Source organism: Arachis hypogaea, chromosome 19, assembly GCF_003086295.3.
Source record: "Arachis hypogaea cultivar Tifrunner chromosome 19, arahy.Tifrunner.gnm2.J5K5, whole genome shotgun sequence".
NCBI classification, from domain to species: Eukaryota; Viridiplantae; Streptophyta; class Magnoliopsida; order Fabales; family Fabaceae; genus Arachis; species Arachis hypogaea.
Window position 1 is genome coordinate 45118616 of NC_092054.1, and position 23196 is coordinate 45141811.

General features: G+C 40.4%; 1 protein-coding gene across 1 annotated transcript; it reads right to left on the minus strand.

The window, feature by feature from the left end:
* Positions 1 to 10555: 10555 nt before the first annotated feature.
* Positions 10556 to 12026, minus strand: LOC112778306 (uncharacterized). Its single transcript, XM_025822639.1, has 3 exons — positions 11498 to 12026; positions 10643 to 10722; positions 10556 to 10591 (listed from the first exon to the last, which is right to left on the minus strand). Exons 1-3 carry the CDS (start codon positions 12024 to 12026, stop codon positions 10556 to 10558), a joined length of 645 nt encoding a protein of 214 aa, XP_025678424.1.
* Between the last annotated feature and the right edge of the window lie 11170 nt (positions 12027 to 23196).

Below are 23196 nucleotides of genomic sequence, written 5' to 3' on the forward strand. Positions count from 1 at the left end.
ATGTCACAAGTACTTGGTGTTCAAAAAGGTTAAGCATGAAAAATTCAAAACCAAGTAACAAAATATAACCTCAATAATGAATCCAACATTGAATAATTTCAACATCAAGAAACAGCAAATCAAATCAATAATCCAACACTTATCATGAAAAATAGAAAATCAAACAAAAATTAATCTAACTAAATAACTAACTAACTAACTAACTAAAGGAGTTGGTGATAGATGGTGATTGGTAGTGTTGGATGATGGTTGAAGGGCGGAAAGAAAAGAAGAGAAGAAGGAAAGAAATGGAAAGAAGAGAAGAAGAGTGGGTGAAACAGGGCACGGGTCATGCGTACGCATCAAGTCACGCATACGCGTGAGTAGCAAAAGTGAGGTGCGACGTGTACGCATCATGGACGCGCACGCATGAGTGAAGAGAGAGATAGGTGACGCGCACGTGTGCGTCACGCGTACACATGGGTCAAAATTGTGCTAGACGCACAATTTCAGCACCCTACCTGTGCAACTCTTTGGTTTTTGTATTGAGCCTAAAAATTTTGAATGTCACGCATACGCGCGGGCGAGGCGTACACGTGAGGGGTTGAAATTCTTGGGGTCACGTGTACGCATGGACAACGCGTACGCGTGGCTGGGTGCTCTGTTTTTCAAAATTTTCTAATTTCTTGCACCAAACCAAGCATTCCAAACCTCTAAGCAGCTACCAAAACATCATAAAACCTTATTTAACATACTAGACTACCAACTAAACTCAACAAACAAAAATAAATATGAAATTTAGCTTATTTACCGATATGTACAAAAGAGAAAAATGAAAACATTTTACCATGGTGGGGTGTCTCTCACCTAGCACTTTTGTTTGTTGTCCTTAAGTTGGAATTATGAAGAGCTCTCATCAAGGTGGCTTGTGCTTGAATTCATCCTTGAACTTCTACCAATGCTTGGACTTCCAATAAGCTCCAGCATTTAAAATTATTAGCTCCAAGCTTTGATGGAGTTCTTTATAAACCATGAGCTCACAAAATTGATCCTCCTCTTGTAATCTGGGATTTCAAACTTCGCTTTCACACCCATCTTCAAGTTGATCATGGTAATTCTCTCCGGGTGGTAAGTAAGCCGAATTCTCACTAAGGTACCAAACTATCCTCCTAGACCCATCCAATTGAGTAGTGCACCAATCCTTGCTCCTAAATTTTGAGCTTCCAACTATAATGAGCCTAGATTTACAATGCCAGCCACTAAACATCCTTCTCCTACGCTTCATTCCACAAAGCGTCCTAAGTTGGTCATCCGTTTCAAAAAAACCAAATTCAAGTGGGATAATAAAGCTAAGAGTGATAAGTTTTACCCACTCAAATGAAGGATTAGATGGAAACTTAGGTAGAGGAGTTTCCAATGGTCTTGACAAAGCATATTCCACTCCCGTCCACACTCTTTGAAAGGCTTCTACCACTTGGCAAGATGCTTCATACTCTACCCATTACTAAGCTTCCTTAAGTTCACATTCTTCCTCACCAATCTCTTCAAGCTCTTCCCCATCATTCAAATCATAAATAGGAGGTTGAGTGAAATCTAGCTCAACATCAATTCCAAGTCCAATGGGGGGAGGATTCATCAATCTCAAAAGGATCATATGTTGATGCGAAATCATCATAAATAGGAAGGCGTGTTGCTTGTGCTATTTTTTTCCAATTCTTCAATCACAATATGCCTTAGAGGTTGTGCACTACCCTCTTTAACGTCATTTTCAAACTCCATGGAAGAACGCTCTTCAACTTGAGATTCCTTTTTGCACTCAACATCTCCTAAATCTTCAACCACTTCCTTTGGTTCAATTATCTCTACCTCCTCCTCTTGTTGCACTTCTTGCCTCAACTCCTCTTCTCCACCTTGAAGCTCCAAGTTCACTCCCTCACTATGCTCCTTGGTTGATCGTCCACATTCGTCAATGGGAGTACTTGGGATGCATGAGCTTAGGTGGGAGGCCATGTGGTTAATGGCTTCTGCCATGGTAGCAACCACGACTTCTAGCTTCTTTAGCTCCTTTTGCTTCTCTTCTTGCCTTTGGATATAAGAGCTAATATCTCTTTGTTGTTCTAGCATGAAGGCATGAAGAGCTTCCTCAAATGTAGGAGGTGGTAGAAGAGAAGGTTCATTGTTTCGGAGAAAGGTATTGTAGTTGGAGGGTGGTTTATATTGGTAAAAGTCTTGAGGTGGTGTATATAGAATTGGTGGTTCTTAGGAGTATTGATGTTGGAATGGTGGTGGCTCTAGGTATGGTTCATATGGTGCTTGGTATGGTGGATATGTGTTAGGATCATATGGAGGTGAATGGTGGTATGAGGCTTATGAGTAGGGTTGTTGGGGGCTATATCGAGGAAGAGGGTCATATCCATATGGTGGTTATGGCTGGTAACCACAAGGAGGTCCATCACACACATTAGATTGGTATGCATCATGGTATGGCTCTTGATCATAATACATTGGTGGAGGTTGTTGCCATGAAAGTTGATCAAATACTTGAGGCTCTTCCCACCTTTGATTGTCCTATCCTTGATGCATATTCTCATTGTAGCTTCCGTTCCCTACAACATAGTTAGAACCAAACTCATAGTCAAAGTGGTGAGAATTCATAGTAGCAATAGCAAATGAAAACAAAATCTAATAAGAAACAAAGAAAACCAAATCCTAAAACTAGCAAAAACTAGCAAACAAACCAAAAATCAATTTATTCACAATATTCAAATATGAACAATAACTAATAACAAGCACACATTGTAATTTTCCGGCAACGGCGCCAAAAATTTGATAAGGGGATTTATACCGGTTCGGAATTTAACAAAATAATTTCGTTGTGAGCATAGCCCAAACCGACAATCAATCCTCAAATCAAAGTTTAATTTGTTTGTCACAAGTACAAACCCTAAAATAAACCGAAGTATTTAAACCACGGGTCATCTCACAAGAAATTACAATCGAATGCTCAATTATTGGTTATGGGGTTCAAGGGGGTTGGGTTGATAAAACAAGAATTTAAAAAGGCAAGAAATGTAAAGCAAGCAACTAAAGAAAGCAAGTAATAAAGAGAGATATTCATGGCAAGGATTGAGAATATAGGCTTTCTATCCTAGTCATTAATTATCATACAATGATTAACAAGAGCTAATCCTATTAAGTCATCCCCAACTTCAGAAGAAGGTACAATGTTATCTTCACATTGAGAGAAAGTCAAATAGGACTAGTTAATCTCAATCCATAAGTCCTAATCAACTTACTAATTAAATTAGCAAGAGATTAGAGTCAATGGAAATAATATTAACTAACAACTCTAGATCACCAATCTAAATTAGGTATTAATGACTCAAGATCACCTAATTTCTCTTTCCAAGCTAAAAATGCTCAAAAAGCTACTCTAACATCCAACCAAGTATTTTATCAAATATTTGGAAGGCATAAAAGGAAAGTGATGAGCGGATATTTTATACGCTTTTTGGGGTTAATTTCATATAGTTTTTAATATGTTTTAGTTAGTTTTTAGTTTATTTTCATTAGTTTTTAGGAAAAATTCATATTTCTGGACTTTACTATGAGTTGTATATTTTTCTGTAATTTCAGGTATTTTTCTGGCTGAAATTGAAGGAGCTGAGCAAAAATCTGATTCAGGCTGAAAAAGGACTGCTGATGCTGTTGGATTCTGACCTCCCTGCACTCAAAGTGGAATTTCTGGAGCTACAGAACTCCAAATGGCGTGCTTCCAATTGCGTTGGCAAGTAGACATCCAGGGCTTTCCAGAAATATATAATAGTTCATACTTTGCTCAAGGATAGACGACGTAAACTGGCGTTCAACGCCAGTTCTCTGCCCAATTCTGGCGTTCAGCGCCAGAAAAGGATTAAAAGTTGGAGTTCAACGCCAGAAATGGATCCAAACCTGGCGTTGAACGCCCAAAATGGCCTTATGCACGTGAATTGCTTAAATCTCAGCCCCAGCACACACCAAGTGGGCCCCAGAAGTGGATCTCTGCACCATTTGTCATAGTCTACTCACTTTTTGTAAACCTAGGCTACTAGTTTAGTATTTAAACAACTTTTAGAGACTTATTTTGAATCTCATGACATTTTAGATCTAAACTTTGTACTCTTTGATGGTATGAGTCTCTAAACTCCATTGTTGGGGGTGAGGAGCTCTGCTGTGTCTCGATGAATTAATGCAAGTATTTCTGTTTTCCATTCAAACACGCTTGTTCCTACCTAAGATGTTCATTCGCGCTTAATTGTGATGAAGGTGATGATCCGTGACACTCATCACCTTCCTCAACCCATGAACATGTGCCTGACAACCACCTCCGTTCTATATCCGATTGAATGAGTATCTCTTAGATCTCTTAATTAGAATCTACGTGGTATAAGCTAGAACTGATAGCGGCATTCATGAGAATCCGGAAAGTCTAAACCTTGTCTGTGGTATTCCGAGTAGGATTCAATGATCGAATGACTGTGACGAGCTTCAAACTCGCGAGTGCTGGGCGTTAGTGACAGACGCAAAAGGATGAAGAATTCTATTCCAGTATGATCTAGAACCGACAGATGATTAGCCGTGCTGTGCAGAGCATGTGAGCATATTCTTCACTGAGAGGATGGGATGTAGCCATTGACGACGGTGACCCCCTACATAGAGCTTGCCATGGGAGGACGTGCGTGCGTGAATCAGAAGACAGAGGAAAGAAGAGATTCAGAAGACAAAGCATCTCCAAAACTCCAACATATTCTCCATTACTGCATAACAAGTAACTTTTAATTCATGCTCTCCTGTTTATTCGCAATTCAACTGATAAACATAATTGACTTCCTGACTAAGATTTACAAAATAACTATAGATTGCTTCAAACCAACAATCTCCGTGGAATTCGACCCTTACTCACGTAAGGTATTACTTGGACGACCCAGTGCACTTGCTGGTTAGTGGTACGAGTTGTGAAAAGTGTGATTCACAATTTGTGCACCAGAAAGCATCATAAATTGTAGAAAATAATAAAATCTACCACTACCCAATGTAAGAAATTAACAATAGCAACTCAATTAAACATCAAAGAAACATAAAACATAAATTGCATTAAAGGAAAGGGGAATTAACAAGAGTTCGTCAACTCAAAAATGACCTAAAAGGGAAAATTAACAAGAACTAAGAGAGCAAAGATGTAGTAACAAGAAATTAAGAGAAAAACAAGATGAAAACAAGAAATTAAACCTAGATCTAAGAGAGATTAACCTAATTCTAACTTAATTCTAGAGAGAAGAGGGAGCTTCTTTCTCTAGAAAACTACCTAAAGCATCATTCTAGCTAATCTAATTACTCCTCCCTTGACCCCTCTTGAATTCTACATGAAATAGCTTCAGAAATGAGTTGGACTTGGGCCTAGAAAGCTCAGAAATATCCCCCAACATTTTCACTTTAATGAGGTCACGTGATCAGCACCACGCATTCACGTGGACGACGTGTGCGTGTCATTGGCACATTTCCTCCTCATGCGTACGTGTGGGTGACGCGTGCGCGTGGCCTTGCAAATGTCCTTCTCACGCGTAAGCGTGGATGATGCATGCGCGTGGCAATGAACCCTCCAAATGCTCATTTCTTCAGGAATTCTCTACTTTGCATGCTTTTCTCTTCACTTCTTCCATTCAATACTTGCTTTCTGAACCTGAAATCACTCAACAAACATATCAACGCATTGAATGGAATTAAAGTGAATTAAATTTAGCTAATTAAAGGCCTAAAAAGTATGTTTTCACTCTTAAGTACAACTTAGGAGAGATTCACAAAACCATACTATTTCATTGAATAAATGTGAGATAAGTTGATAAAATCTCCTAAATTAAGCACAAGATAAACCACAAAAATCGGGTTTATCATGGAACTCAACCACCTTAATCATGGGAGGCGTTAGGCTCATCAGTGAATAATTTCTGATGCTTCAGTTCTTCTAGCTCACGCCCCTACTTCTCTTGTTCCTTGACCAGTTTGCAAAGCATGCTAGTCTGGTCTTTTTGCTCCTCTCTTAATTGATCCAAGGTGGTTTGTAATTGTGCAACAGATGCTTCCAGCTGGGTCCAATATTCAATTGGAGGGATCTCTTACGTCTGAAGAGGCTCAGGTGTCTTCCTTTTGGGATGATCAGCTGGTACTTGGGCGCTTTCCATCATTTGCTTAGTGATTGGGCTTTCTGCTGGGATAAAGGAGTCTCTGTTAATCATGACTCCAGCCTCTTTACACAAGCGAAAGATAAGGTTTGGATAGGCCAATCTGGCTTGAGTTGACATCCTGTTTGCAACTTTGTACAGCTCAAAGGGGATCATCATGTGAATTATCACAGCTCTTCTGATGGTTACTTTAGAACAGTTGCTAGTAGGGAGTATGGAATGCCCAATGAAATCCAACCAACCCCTAGCAACTGGTTTGAGATCCAATCTTCTTAGTTGGTTTAGTTTACCTTTTGTGTTATTGATCCACTGAGTTCTGGATAGACATATGTCTTCTAGAATCTGATCTATCTTGGGATCAGCTACCACCCTCCTATTAAAGGATTCTGGATCATCCCTTTTTGGAGGCAACTTAAAGATCTCTCTCACCTTGTCAAGATGAAAATAGAGAGTCTTTCCTCGCACCATGGTGCGAAAAGTATGGAATCCTTGTCCATCTTTCTCTTGCTTATCTGTCATCCACAGATTTGCATAGAATTCATGGATCATTGTTATTCCAACATTGATCTCAGGGTCGGCCAGGATCTTCCAGCCTCTCTTTCAAATTTGCTCTTAGATCTCCGGGTACTCATCTTCTTTTAATTCGAATTTGGCTTCCGGGATCACTGTCCTCTTGCACATTATTTTGTAATAATTTTCTTCATGCTGCTTTGTGTAGAATCTGAGAGGTTTGAAAACAACTATTTGGTTGTCTTCTTTCCTGCTTCTTGAAGTGGGATTTTCACTTTTTGGAGCCATGGAATTCGAATAGAGTGAGAAGGCAAGGCTCTTTCCACATTAAACATAAAAGGTTTGCTCGTCTTCGAGCAAAAGAGCAGAAAGAAGACGAAGAAGAGGAGAAAAATTCGAATGGAAGGAGGATGAGGGAGTGGGTGCCCGAATGGTATATATAGAGATGGGGAGGGTGGGATTTCAAAATTAATTTGATAAAAGATAAATAAGATATGATTCACACCTTGGTAAAAGATAGAAAAAGAATAAGTTTTAAAATTTGTTTAATCATCAAAAGATATGAAAAAGATAAAAAGATAAGATAGAAGGTATGAAAAAGATTTTAAAGTTTAATAAAATATTTAAAAAAGAATTGAAAAAGATTTGAAAAGATTTTAAATTTGAAAGGAAGTTGAAATTCAAAGATGATGATTGAAAGAATCTTGTTTTAGAAGATATGTTTAAAAAGATAAGATTTGGAAAAGATAAGTTTTGAAAAAGTCAAAAATTTCTCCAACCCTTGTTGGGTGTTTGAATGCCCATAATGCTTTTATTCTAGTGTTCAACGCCATCCTGTTGTTCCCTCTGGGTGTTGAACGCCCAGCCAGTGCCTCCTGGCTGGAGTTCAACGCTAGTCTGCTATTCTTCTCTGGGCGTTGAACGCCCAGCCAGTGCTCCCTAGCTGGCGTTCAATGCCAACCTTGCTTCCTCCCTTCAGGGCGTTGAACGCCCAGCCAGTGCTCCCTGGCTAGCGTTCAACACCAGAATTGCTACACCTTAGGGACGTTCAACGCCCAACCAGTATCCCCTGGCTAGCGTTGAACACCAGTCTTGCTGCCTCTTGGGGGCGTTCAATGCCCCTCTTTCCCTCTTGTCTGGCATTCAACGCCAGCATGGGCTTTTTCCAGGGTGCTCTGTTTTTAGCTCTGACTGTCTCTGCTTCTGTTTTAACTACTGCACATGATCACAAAACTAAAGAAACAAGTATGGAAATTAAACTGATATGATTGATGTAACACCCTACCACATAGAGTCTTATGCTTAAGTCATAAGACAGATGTGGCGAGGTATTACGACCTTTAAAATAAAATTTAGTACGTATAGTATTGCAAAAATGTTCATAACTAGGAGCTTTTGAAGAAAATGGACAAATCAAAACCGTTTTAAATCAAAACCACAACACTCCGATCGATAACGTAAACGAACCGTTAGAGATTAAGCTAAAGCGAAGAGATATACAAAAGAGTGCCAAGAGACATATATCAAGACTCAGGACTTGGCTTGCAAAGATAGCCGGTCCGAGCATACAGTATACATATATATATAATAAGGAAATCCCAAAAGACGACCCAAAAGACAACATACAAATCCTGTTTCTCCAAATAATCTCTAAGAGGAGGTAATACAAAATACATATACAGTAGAGAACATAGTATCTAAACAGACATGCAATAACCAAAATAAAATCCCAAGATACAAGGATCTCCGCCAAAAGAAAGTCTCCAGCATGCCTCAGCGAGGAGCCTCACGTCCTGCATCTAAAAAACACAAAAATCTGCATGTGTGAGAATCGGAGATTCTCAGCATGGTAACAGTACCCAAATATCTAACATGTAATGTTCTGAGAACGCCGAAGGCAATCCTAGAACTTCCAAATTATAATCAAAGCGTATAAACATAACTAAACCATAACAAAAGTAAACAGGCAACTAACTTAAGAATCTTCGGTCTAGCTATATATATCCCATTTCCAAATCCTGCAAACCTCCCAACCACCAATAGTGAAATAAATGCAAGCACAAGTATATCAAGCAAGGAAATGTACAAGTAGGAAGCAGATAGAACAATTAAGCAAGTAGCAAGTAATGATGCGGTCAATTAGACAATTCAGACAAATCACATATAATGCATATGATGCATGCTTGTCCTAGCGGCTGATGAGTCTCATCTGTCGGTTATAAAGCCAGCCCGACAAGTACTAGTAGCTAACCATTGGACTGTGCCTCTGTCGCGCATCCCCAACTCGAGTTATCCACAAACATAGTCATAATTTATATCCAACACTCTCACTGGTGTATATTCATGGGGGCGAGCTCATCCGGAACTTTCACAGTGTCCGGCCACACTTGCGACATAGGGTCAGCAGAGTATCGAGTCTCCACCTAGACCACGTGGTGGCTAGCCACTACTTTCACCCAGGAAAATTCGTATCTCATATAGGTGAAGTGCAACAGTCATAATGGTCATCAATTCAGCATATATGCAATAATCACAGCCATACATTAGTATACGTCTTAGCCATTCCGGCCTACCAATCATAATTCCATACTCAGCCATTTCGGCTCAAAACATATCCAGCACTCCACCATCCTTTCCAACCGCTCACATCATCATTATACATCATACTCATAATTACATCCCTTTTCTTCCCCCACAAGTTACCCCTTTCCTAGCCTTCTCTCCATCACTTGGCATTTAACAACAAATTAAGACTTAAGGGATGAAATTGGAGGCTTATAAGTGTGAAATAACAATCCAGAAGGTTACCAGCTTGTTGGGAATGTGAAGAGCTTGAAAACAAAGTTTTGGAAAAGAACTGGGTCGCGTGCGGACGTACAGGGGTGTGCGTGCGCACGCCCAGAAATATTTTTAGACGTGTGCGTACGCACAGGTCTGTGCGTATGCACAAAAAGCAAAGTCTTTAGGGTGGGGGCGCGTGCACAACGTGTGCTAGCGCTGCCACCAGTGTGTCATTCCCAACGTGTGCGTCCGCACAGGCTTGTGCGTACGCACAGCTCGCAATCTTTCGTTGGTTTCGCGTGCGCACAGGGCGTGCTGGCGCTGCCACCAGTAGCCCTGTCTCTGCGTGTGCGTATGCACCAGTCTGTGCGTGCGCACATGACCAAATTCTCGCCGAGTGTGCGTGCGCACAGGGCTGTGCGTCCGCACACAAACCGGAAATCACAAATTCTACAGAAGTTGGAGAATTTAGATTTTTTGCCCGAACTTCCAACGATCATATCTTTTTCTACAAAATTCAGATTTTAACCAATTTTAAACCGTTTTAAAGCTTATGAAATTATCTTTCAATTGATGTAAAGATCATCAAATTCTGAAAACAATTGCCCCAGATATGATCCGTCGAAGTTCGTCAAAATTCCAGTTTTACCAAAAACTCATAAACTCCCCATTTCATAACATACACCTACCAAATCCAATCAAAATCAACCCTTCCATAATTTACCATTTCCAAACCTTATTCAATCATCAGTCTATCAATTTCACCATATATAACCAAATCTCACATCATGAATCAACATCTCACATTCCAAACTCCAAATAAACATTCAAGGTATCCATCACCATATATATATACACATACACACACACACACACACATACACACATAACAAGTTAATTCTTCAATTCATGCTCACCAAGAAGGTCCTCAACTCTATCATCAATCCAACATGTTAATGCATATCACATACCATATTTTATACTTTACCAACCAATACAACCACACACAACCATTTATACCATTATTCATACATATTCCATTCAATCCAAAATGACCAACAACCATATCAACAATTCCAAAGACCTATCCTAGGGTCACTAGCCTACGTTTTCACACCACATTACATTTTAGATACAGGAAACCGAAACCATACCTTGGCCGATTCCCGATCCATCCGGAACACTCTCAAATCAACTTCCAAGGTTTCCAAAGCCTCACCAACAGATTTCCAAGCTTGAAATTCCATACCAAAGCTTTCCAAAACCACCAATCAAGCTCCAAAACACATATATACAAAGCCTAAGCCACAATATCATACAAAAACACAATAACTCAATCACTAAATCATAAAATCTCAAGCCTCTAGCTTAGGTTTGAGAATCTCACCTTATCCAAAGACCAAGGGAGCTAGAGAAAGCCTTCCCTTTGAGTTAATTAGATCCTACAACACAAGGAAGCTCACAATTTCAACATATTTACCCAATGAACTCGAAAATCAAGGGCTGGGATTTGAAGATGAAACTGTAACTTACCTTAGGATTGCTTGTGTGGGTTTTGTAGAGCTCGACGCCATGGACGTGAGGCCATAAACGGTGCGTCAATCGGAGCTCGGAGCGAAAAGTTATCAACAATTGAAGTTGGAGGTAAATAGGAACAAAAGGTTTTCAATCTTCCCCCTTTCCCTTTCTTTGTGCAGCGTGTGTGTTGTGTTTGGGAGGGAAGAGAGAGCTGAGCTCTCTCATTAAAGGGGGCTTGGTTGGGCCCTTGGGCCCAAATTGGGTCCGGTTGGCCCGGTTTGGTCCGTTCGTCCCAATCTTGGGCCGATTTCTTTAAAATTGGTGTCAAAATTCTCGTCTTAAATTTCTCTACCACATTAAACCATAAAAACCTCATTTCTCACTTTCTAGAATATATTTTAATCTACGGGTTAATTAACCATTAATTAACCGGATTTTACATTCTACCCATCTAAATGAGAATTTTGCCCACAAAATTCGAATTTAGTTACCTGAGAACAGGTGTGGGTAGTCTGCTCGCATCTCTGACACAAGCTCCCAGGTGTTCTCCTTAACACCGGCTCGACTCCATGCCACTTTCACTAATGAAACCTCCTTTCCATGCAGCTTCTTAATATTCGTGTCATCAATCCTGACCGGAGTCACCGGCAGAGTCAGGTTTTCCTTTAGCTGAACCGATTCCAGTTCTAACACTTGGCTAGCATCAGGGGTATACTTCCGAAGCTGCGACACGTGAAATACGACATGCAGGTTCAAAAGATGAGGTGGTAGAGCCATTCGATATGCCACCGGTCCAATCTTCTCCAGAATTTGAAATGGACAGATGTATCGAGGGTTCAGCTTCTTGGTCTTAATCGCTCTACCTACTCCTGTTGTCGGAGTAACTTTAAGGAAAGCATGGTCTCCTTTCTCAAACTCTAAGGGCTTCCGCCTTTGACCGGCGTAACTCTTCTGACGGCTCTGAGCAGTGAGCGTTCTATCTCTGATTTTCTTTACTTGTTCCGTGGTTTTGGCTATCATCTCAGGCCATAAAAGACTCTTCTCCCCAGCTTCATACTAGCATAGCGGCGATTGGCACTTCCTCCCATACAGAGCCTCATACGGAGCATCCTGATGCTCGCATGGTAGCTATTATTGTATGCAAACTCCACTAGCGGCATGTACCGATCCCAGCTCGCCGGCTGGTCCAAAACACAAGCCCTCAACATGTCCTCTAGGCTTTGGATTGTCCTTTCAGATTGACCATCTGTTTGGAGATGGTAAGCAGTACATAAACTCAAACAGGTTCCAAAAGCTTTCTGAAATGCACCCCAGAACCTTGAAGTGAAACGGGGATCTCTGTCAGAGACTATAGTTGTAGGCACACCATGAAGTCTCACAATCTCCTTTATGTACAAACACGCCAACTCCTTAAGAGTATAATTCATCCGAATGGATAGAAAGTGAGCCGACTTTGTCAGCCGGTCCACAATCACCCAGACAGCATCAAAACCGGTTCTAGTTCTCAGCAACCCCGACACAAAATCCATTGCAATGCTCTGCCACTTCTATTGCGGAATATCCAAAGGTTGCAACGTCTCGGAAGGTCTCAGATGTTTGATCTTCACTCTTTGACAAGTTAAGCACTTTGAGACATACTCTGCCACATCATTCTTCACACCAGGCCACTAGAACATAGCCTTTAAATCATGGTACATCTTGGTACTCCCAGGGTGGATTGAAAATCCACTTTTGTGTGCTTCCTTCAATATATCCTGCCGCAAAGTCCCTACATCTGGCACAATGATTCTACCCTTGAACCTCCATAATCCTTCTTGGTCCTCGGACACTCTCCACTGCTTTCCTTGTTCAATAGCCGGCAACACCTTCGATAACGCATCATCGCTTTGATGAGCCTTCATGAGTTCGGATCTAAAATCACTTGAGATTTGCAGTTGACTCAAACACAGAGTTCCAACCACTTCTTGAGCGTCGATCTTTAGACTCTTGAATGCCTTGAACAACTCCTCTTCTCGAAGCATCATCCAAGAAGCATACAGCGATTTTCGACTTAGCGCATCCGCTACGACATTTGCCTTCCCCGGATGGTAACTCAACTCAAAGTCGTAATCCTTTAGTAACTCCATCCACTTCCTCTGCCTTATATTAAGTTCTTTTTGGTCAAAAAGGTATTTCAAGCTCTTGTGATCAAAGAAAACTTGGAACTTAATCCCATAGAGGCAATGCCTCTACACCTTCAAAGCAAACACAAAAGCAGCAAGTTCTAGGTCGTGCGTTGGGTAGTTAACTTCGTGAGGTCTCAACTGCCGTTAGGCATCATGGGTGGCATTATACACCTTCAGGTCATAACCTAACATTACGATCTTCAAATCTAACTCACTAGCCTTCTCAAATGCAATGAACGAATATGATGCTCCAGAATCAAATAAGGCATTTAAAACTTGACCTGCTATTTCACATTTACCTCGGATAAGTGTCTCGGACCCTTCGGCCCCTATAGCTGAAGTAGTAAACACCCGTCCAGGCTGCTGTGGTCTCCCGGTACCCTACTTCTACTTCTCTGGACAGTTGGAGGCTCGGTGCCCCAGATTCCCACACGAGTAACATAAACCCCAACCGGCCTTGCACGGAGCACCAGGATGGTAACTCCCACACCTAGTGCAAGCTTGCTCATACAGGGGCTGCTTCCCAAATCTTCTCCCCGAAGCATTGTTGTTGTTGTTGTTGTTGTTGTTGGGCCTTCTAAAGTTATTCTGACCCTGGGTCCTCTGTGGCGTAAAACCTCCCCGCTTGAAGGGCAGACCTTTAGGAGCAAAACTCTTCCCTCGGCTAAGTGGGAATGATCCCCTCTGGCTTCCTTTTTCTTCAGCTGCCTTCTTCACACACTCTTCGAAAACTCTGCTTTTATTAACCAACTCAGAAAAAGTCCTGATCTCCATAGGCCCTATTGAACTGTAGATGTCACTTCGGAGTCCTCCTTCGTACTTGATACATTTTCACTCCTCAAAGTCCCCCGGAGCTCCTTGACACATGCAGGAGAGTCTAAACAACTCCTCAAACTTGTCTGTGTATTCAGATACAGACATCGTACCCTGCTTCAGCTACAGTAGTTCGAGTTCCTTGGCCGTCCTAGCGGAGTTCGAAAAATACTTCTTGTAGAATTCCTCCTGAAAGGTATCCCAAGTGATAGGATCATCACCTTGCTGTATGATACGTCGAGTCCCCTGCCACCAATGTGATGATTCACCAGTGAGCAGATAAGTGGCAAACTCAACGCATTATTCTTCAGGCACCAGTTGTGCTTGCAAGGCTCATTCCATAGGTTGGAACCAAGTATCAGCTTCAGTTGGATTGGTAGTTCCCTTAAACTTTGGTGGATTAACCTTTAGGAAGGTTGCCAATGTCATTGGACCTTGAGTCCCACTCCCACCATTTCCTTCATGGTTATGGTTATCCATCTGCTGTCCGAGTGCCTCAGCAGTGCCTTGCATAGCGGCAGTCATGTTCTGTAATGCAGCCATGAAGTCCACGGGGTCATTTGGGTTAGTTTCCGGCCCATGAGTACCGGCACGTCCTCTCCCACGGCCTCAACCACGTCCACGAGGTGCCATCTGGTTCCTATACACACCAAACAAGCAATATCAAGTTGATCAGTCTCAATATCGAGAGTCTAGTGCTCAAAGTCCCAAATGTATGCTCATGAACCTTTATGCCAGTTATATCAGTCAGATATCCTAATAGCACAAAAACACAAACACAGAGAATGCACAGAAGCATAGTCAGTCCGTCCCTCAGGCTCTACTGGAACGAATAGCTCTGATACCATAATGTAACACCCTACCACACAGAGTCTTATGCTTAAGTAATAAGATAAAGGGGGCGAGGTATTACGACCTCTAAAATAAAATTTAGTACGTATAGTATTGCAAAAGACGACCCAAAAGACAACATACAAATCCTGTTTCAACAAAATAACCTTTAAGAGGAGGTAACACAAAATACATATACAGTGGAGAACATAGTATCTAAACAGACATGCAATAACCAAAATAAAATCCCAAGATACAAGGATCTCCGCCAAAAGAAAGTCTCCAGCATGCCTCAACGAGGAGCCTCACGTCTTGCATCTGAAAACCACAAAAATCCGCATGGGTTAGAACCGGAGGTTCTCAGCATGGTAACAGTGCCCAAATATCTAACATGTAATGTCCTGGAAATGCCGAAGGCAATCCTAGAACTTCCAAATTATAATCAAAGCGTATAAACATAACTAAACCATAACAAAAGTAAACAGACAACTAACTTAAGGATCTTCGGTCTAGATATACATATCCCCTTTCCAAATCCTGCAAACCTCCCAACCGCCAACAGTGAAATAAATGCAAGCACAAGTATATCAGGCAAGGAAATGTACAAGTATGAAGCAGATAGAACAATTAAGTAAGTAGCAAGTAATGATGCAGTCAATTAGATAATTCAGACAAATCACATATAATGCATATGATGCATGCCTGTCCTAGCGGCTGATGAGTCTCATCTATCAGTTATAAAGCCAGCCCGACAAGTCCTGGTAGCTAACCATTGGACTGTCCCTCTGTCACGCATTCCCAACTCGAGTTATCCACAAACATAGTCATAATTTATATCCAACACCCTCACTAGTGTATATTCATGGGGGCGAGCTCATCCGGAACTTTCACATCCGGCCACACTTGCGATATAGGGTCAGCAGAGTATCGAGTCTCCACCTAGAGCACGTGGTGGCTAGCCACTGTTTTTACCCAGGAAAACTCGTATCTCAGATAGGTGAGGTGCAACAGTCATAATAGTCATCAATTCATCATATATGCAATAATCACAGCCATACATTAGTATACATCTCAGCCATTCCGGCCTACCAATCATAATTTCATACTCAGCCCTTTCGGCTCAAAACATATTCAACACTCCACCATCCTTCCCAACCGCTCACATCATCATTATACATCATACTCATCATTACATCCCTTTTTTTCCCCCACAAGTTACCTGTTACCTAGCCTTCTCTCCATCACTATGCATTTAACAACAAATTAAGAGTTAAGGGATGAAATTGGGGCTTATAAATGTGAAATAACAATCCGGAAGGTTACGAGCTTGTTGAGAATGTGAAGAGCTTGAAAATAAAGTTTTGGAAAAGAACTGGGTCGTGTGCGGACGCACAGGGGTATGCGTGCGCATGCCCAGAAATATTTTTAGACGTGTGCATACGTACGCACAGAAAGCAAAGTCTTTAGGGTAGGGACACGCGCACAACGTGTGCTAGCACTGCCACCAGTGTGTCATTCCCAACGTGTGCGTGCGCACAAGCGTGTGCGTACGCACAGCTCGCAATCTTTCGTTGGTTTCGCGTGCGCACAGGGCGTGCTGGCGCTGCCACCAGCAGCCCTGTCTATGCGTGTGCATACGCACCAGTCTGTGTGTGTGTGTGCACAGGACCAAATTTTCGCCGAGTGTGCGTGCGCACAGGGCTGTGCGTGCGCACACAAACCGGAAATCACAAATTCTGCAGAAGTTGCAGAATTCAGATTTTTCCCGAACTTCCAACAATCATATCTTTTCTAAAAAATTCAGATTTCAATCAATTTTAAACCGTTTTAAAGCTTATAAAATTATCTTTCAATTGATGTAAAGATCATCAAATTCTGAAAACAATTGCTCCAGATATGATCCGTCGAAGTTTGTTAAAATTCCAATTTTACCAAAAACTCATAAACTCCTCATTTCATAACATACACCTACCAAATCCAATCAAAATCAACCCTTCCACAATTTACCATTTCCAAGCCTTATTCAATCATTAGTTCATCAATTTCACCATATATAACCAAATCTCACATCATGAATCAACATCTCACATTCTAAACTCCAAATAAACATTCAAGGTATCCATCACCATATATATATATATATATATATATATATATATATATATATATATATATATATATATATATATATATATATTCTATCTCTGTTCGTTCCGTTTGAAGAAAGGAAGGATCCGAACAAAGAATCAATCTTTCTTTTAGTTGTTGAATCTCTCTTTGATTGGTCAATGTGTGATATTCCGAATCCTTATTCGGTGATCAAATTCTTTTTTATTGATATTGCCTTGGTATTGCGTATATTTAATATTCCTTTTATAATCCATTGATCTGATAGACGGGTGGGGCGATTCAGGTGAGATCCAATGTAGATCTAACTTTCTATTCACTCGTGGGATCTGGGCGGTCCGGGGGGGAATTCTTATTTTATGTTATGATTTCGTTGGCAATCATAAGAAGGCAATTCCCCTTTAAGATACCCATTTGTGCTACTATTTTACGATTAAGAAGCAATTGTCCCTTGTTATATATATATACATACGCACATAACAAGTTAATTCTTCAATTCATGCTCACCAACAAGGTCCTCAACTCTATCATCAATCCAACATGTTAATCCACATCACATACCATGTTTCATACTTTACCAACCACACACAACCATTTATACAATTATTCATACATATTCCATTCAATCCAAATTGACCAACAACCATATCAACAATTCCAAAGACCTATCCTAGGGTCACTAGCTTACGTTTTCACACCACATTATATTTTAGATACAGAAAACCGAAACCATACCTTGGCCGATTCTCGTTCCACCCGAAACACTCTCAAATCAACTTCCAAGGTTTCCAAAGCCTCACCGATAGATTTCCAAGCTTGGGATTCCACAGCAAAGCTTTCCAAAACCACCAATCAAGCTCCAAAACACATATATACAAAGCCTAAGCCACAATATCATACAAAAACACAATAACTCAATCACTAAATCACAAAATCTCAAGTCTCTAGCTTAGGTTTGAGAATCTCACCTTAACCAAAGACCAAGGGAGCTAGAGGAAGCCTTCCCTTCGAGTTAATTAGATCCTACAACACAAGGAAGCTCTCAATTTCAACATATTTGCCCAATGAACTCGAAAATTAAGGGCTGGGATTCGAAGATAAAATTGTGACTTACCTCAAGATTGCTTGTACAGGTTTTGTAGAGCTCGACGTCACGGACGCGTGGCCGCAAACGGTGCGTCAATCGGAGCTCGGAGCGAAAAGTTATCAACAATTGAAGTTGGAGGTGAATAGGAACAAAGGGTTTTCAATCTTCCCCCTTTCCCTTTCTTTGTGCAGCGTGTGTGTTGTGTTTGGGAGGGAAGAGAGAGCTGAGCTCTCTCATTAAAGGGGGCTTGGCTGGGCCTTTGGACCCAAATTGGGTCCAAAGGCCCGGTTTAGTCCGTTCGGCCCAATCTTGGGCCGATTTTTTTAAAATTGGTGTCAAAATTCTCGTCTTAAATTTCTCTACCACATTAAACCATAAAAACCTCATTTCTCACTTTCTAGAATATATTTTAATCTACGGGTTAACCATTAATTAACTGAGTTTTACAATTGAAATATACTTAACGAAAGGTCCTGTCAAACGTGACTTAAGCTTTCCAGGGAAGAGCTTCAGTCTAGAATTGAAGAGCAGAACTTTTTGTCTAGGTTCAAAGACTCTGGAAGAAATCTTTGCATTAATGTGTCACTTCTTGGCTCTTTCTTTATAGATCTTTGCATTTTCAAATGCAGCAAGTCGGAATTCATCCAACTCATTTAGCTGGAGCAACCGTTTATCTCCTGCTGCCTTTGCATCAAGGTTTAGGAGTTTGGTTGCCCAGTAGGCCTTGTGTTCCAACTCCACTCGCAGGTGGCATGCCTTCCCATACACCAATTGATATGGTGATGTTCCTATAAGGGTCTTGAAAGCTGTTCTACATGCCCAGAGGGCATCATCAAGCTTTCTTTCCTAATCCTTTCTAAAGGTATTCACCGATCTTTCCAAGATTCTCTTTAGTTCTCTATTTGGGATTTCAGCTTGCCCATTTGTCTGTGGATGATATGGGATGGCCACTTTATGGCAAACTCTGTATCGGCTCAAAACAGAGTCAAGCTATTTATTGTAGAAATAAGTTCCTCCATCACTGATTAGTGTCCGAGGGACACCAAACCTACTGGAAATGTTCTTCTGGAGGAACTTCATCACTACTCTAGTGTCATTCGTGGGTGATGTGACTGCCTCAACCCATTTAGACACATAATCCACTGCCAGGAGGATATAGGTGTTTGAGTATGAAGGTGAAAAAGGACCCATGAAGTCTATACCCCATACATCAAATAGTTCAATCTCTAGGATTCCTTACAGAGGCATGTCATGACCATGAGGGAGATTGCCAGCCCTTTGGTAACTGTCACAGCGACGGACAAACTCTCAGGAATTCTTAAAGAGTGTAGGCCAGTAGAAACCACTTTGAAGGACTTTAGTGGCTGTTCGCTCTCCTCCAAAGTGTCCTCCATAATCGAAGCCATGACAATGCCATAGGATTTTCTATGCCTCTTCTTCAAACACACAGCGGCGGATTATCCTATCCGAGTATCTCTTAAAGAGATATGGTTTATCCCACAAGTAGTATCTAGCATCATGAATGAGCTTTCGGGCCTGCTGCCTGCTGTATTTCTTGGGGATGAATCTTATAGCCTTGTAATTTGCAATATCTACAAACCAAAGTGTTGTCCGGATGGCAAAGAGTTGCTCATCTGGGAAGGTTTCAGACACCTCAGTAGAGGGAGGAGATGTCCCTTCTACTGGTTCAATCCAGGACAAGTGGTGAGCCACTTGATTCTCTGACCCTTTTCTGTCTTTGATTTCTATATCAAACTCTTGTAGGAGTAATACCCATCTTATAAGCCTGGGCTTAGAATCCTACTTTGTGAGTAGATATTTGAGAGCAGCATGGTCAGTGTAGATAATGACTTTAGATCCTATTAGATAGGATCTGAACTTGTCAATGGCATAAACCATTGCAAGTAATTTCTTCTCCATGGTAGTGTAGTTCTTCTGCGCGTCAATTAGAACACGACTATCATAATAAATGATATGCAGAAGCTTGTCATCCCTCTGCCCCAAAACTGCGCCAATGGCATGGTCACTGGCGTCACACATCAGTTTGAATGATAAGTCCCAGTTGGGTGCAGAGATGACAGGCGTAGTGATAACCTTAGCTTTCAGAGTCTCAAAAGCCTGCAGACACTCTTGGTCAAAGATAAATGGAGTGTCGGTAGCTTGTAAGTTGCACAGGAATTTTGCAATTTTAGAAAAATCATTTATAAACCTCTTATAGAATCCTGCATGTCCAAGGAAACTTCTAATTCCTTTGACATTAGTGGGTGGTGGTAATCGCTCAATTACCTCTACCTTAGCTTGATCCACTTCTATTTCCTTGTTCGAAATCCGATGCAAGAACAATGCCTTCAGTCACCATGAAGTGACATTTTTTTCTAGTTTAAAACCAGGTTTGTCTCTTGGCATCGTTTGAGAACTAGGGCCAGATAGTCAAGGCAGGAGTCAAATGAGTCTCTAAAAATAGAGACGTCATCCATGAACACTTCAAGAAACTTCTCCACCATATCAGAGAAGATGGAGAGCATACACCTTTGAAAGGTGGCAGGTGCATTGCACAGGCCAAATGGCATTCGCCTATAAGAATATATGCCATATGGGCATGTACATGCTGTCTTTTCTTGGTCCTGAGAATCTACTGCAATTTGATTATAGCATGAATAGCCATCCAAAAAGTAGTAGAATGCATGATCTGCTAGTCTCTCTAGCATTTGGTCTATAAATGGTAAAGGAAAATGATCCTTTCTGGTGGCGTTATTGAGTCTCCTGTAGTCAATGCACATACACCACTGGTGTGAAGAATTATTGTTGATCTAGAATTTCACAAAATAGAATCTCTTCATTGCAAGTATAGCCTAGACCGACAAACAATCCTCACAATCAAAGTTTAGTTTTCAAATTCAAACATTAAACCAAGAGTAATGAAACCTCGAGCCATTCTCCCTAGGAATGCAATTGAAGTGTCACGCTTTCGGTTGTGAGGAAAAGAGTTTTTACAAACAAAGAACTAAAAATTAAAAGAACTTAATAAATAAAAGAACTAAGAGATGATCAAAATCGATATTAATGCAAATAAAAAGGGAATAAGGTTAAAACTAGTGAAAATACAAAGATATGTATAAAAGAACCTTGACTTGGGAATGAGGATCCAAGGAATCCTATCATCGTCATAACCACAACTATGGCAACTATGATGAGTCAATCTCACTTCGTCTACACCTAACATCGAAGAGTAAGTCAAAGCAAGCATAATTGACCTTAATCCATAAGTCCTAACTAACTTACCAAATTATTTGGTAAAAAGCTAGCGTCAATGGAAACAATAGTCAACTAACTACCCAAGAATTGCCACTAAATGTCAAACATCATGACTCTAGTCTCCTAAGAACTCAGATCCCAAGCCAATGTGTGAAAATATACTAAAAATTACCAAGTGGCATTTTCACAAACACTTGGTGGGTATAATAGAAAAACATAGGAAATTGCAAAGGAAAATGGAAACTATAACCAAACTATTCACAATATCAAGAATAAACATGCAATTAAGCAAATATAAACCATAAGAGACAAAATTCATCACTCAAAACTTCAAGAAATCCAAAATTGCATATATAAATAAAGTAACTTGAACCATAAGAAAAATAAAAGCAAAAGTGATGTAATTAAAGAGAAGATTAAGAGTACTTACAAAAGATGAGCAAAATCCAAAATCAAAGCTTGCTATAAAAAGCAACAATGGAAATGGAAATGAAACCTTAGGGGAGAATTTCTACACTACTCCTACTCCTACTCCTAAATTATCTATGGAAGCTTCCTAATACTAATAAAAACCTAATGTAAGCTAATGCCTTCATATGTGTTGATATCCCCTTCATATAGCACTCCCATTCAGCATCAAGCCTTCCAAAATTGGTCCAAAAGCCCCCCAAAAATCGCGGATCACGTGTTTCATTAATGAATCCACGTGTAGGGACCTGTGCGTACGCACAGATGTGTGCGTATGCACACTTTGCTGAATATTCACTTGTGCGTATGCACAGAGGGTTGTGCACACGCACACCAGCCGATTTCCTTCTTGTGCGCACGCACACTTGCTTGTGCGCACGCACTGTGTGTACTTTTCCATGTTTTCTTCATGTATTCTCTCTTGTACATGCTTTCTTCCACTTTTACCTATCCATTCTTACCTCTAGGATCTGAAATCACTCACAAATACATCACGGCATCGAATAAAATAAAAGTGGGATTAAAATCACTAATTTAAGTACAAAAATGCATGTTTTCGCATTTAGATTCAATCTAGGGAGAAATCACAAAAGTATACTTTTTTGGCGATTAAGTGTAGGTTTATGTGATGAAACCCACTCAAATCAAGTCAAATATCTCATCAAATATGGACTTATCAATTCTCCCACACTTAAACAATAGCATGTCCTCATGCTAAACACAAACAAGGAGAATGATCAAAGGGTAATCAACTTATTGAATGCAACTATCTATATGCATGCAAGTATACTATATACTATCTATATCTATCTATACTATAGTATCCTATAAAATTGGTGAAAATAAACAATCAAAATTTCAAGCAAGAGTATAGACATATAGGGCTAGGCAAAGAAGTAATTCAATGAAATCAAAATCTAAAGAATTGATTCAAGTCATCAAAATGAATCAACTTGCAAGAAGGCATGACAAGAGGTGTGAAAAACATAGAATTGAGTGATCGAACGCTCACTAGGTGTATATATATACACTCTCAATGCTTGGCATTTAGGGTCTATTCACTCAAGTCTCCTCTAATCATGCTTTCAAGGAATTGCTTTTCATCTAACAATTGACAAGTATTTGATGCATGTATGCAAGTATCATGAGGTCTTTAGAAGGTTCTAATGAGGTTGTGGTAAGGGTAAGATGAATATATGGCTAAGTGGACTAAAAGATTGAATCTTTGATTAGCTCAAGTATCCAACTCAACCCATATCAATCAACCCACAAAAATGTATTTTAACCACCCATTACTTCTTTTCACACACATCATGCCTTAGTTTCCATTCAAAATACATATGCATTTCTTATTCATTTTTTTTTCTTTTTTGGAAAACCTTTGTCACATCTTATTATTTTTTTTCATTTCATTTTATTGTTCTTTTGTTTCTTTCTTTTCTAT

Coding starts and splice junctions, on each gene's coding strand:
- LOC112778306 (XM_025822639.1), bottom strand. CDS start 12,026: ATGATAGCCAAAACCACGGAACAAGTAAAGAAAATCAGAGATAGAACG. Junction 10,723..11,497: donor CTACCCACACCTGTTCTCAG/GTAACTAAATTC, acceptor TGGAATTTCAAG/CTTGGAAATCTGTTGGTGAG. Junction 10,592..10,642: donor TGGATCGGGAATCGGCCAAG/GTATGGTTTCGG, acceptor GTGAAAACGTAG/GCTAGTGACCCTAGGATAGG.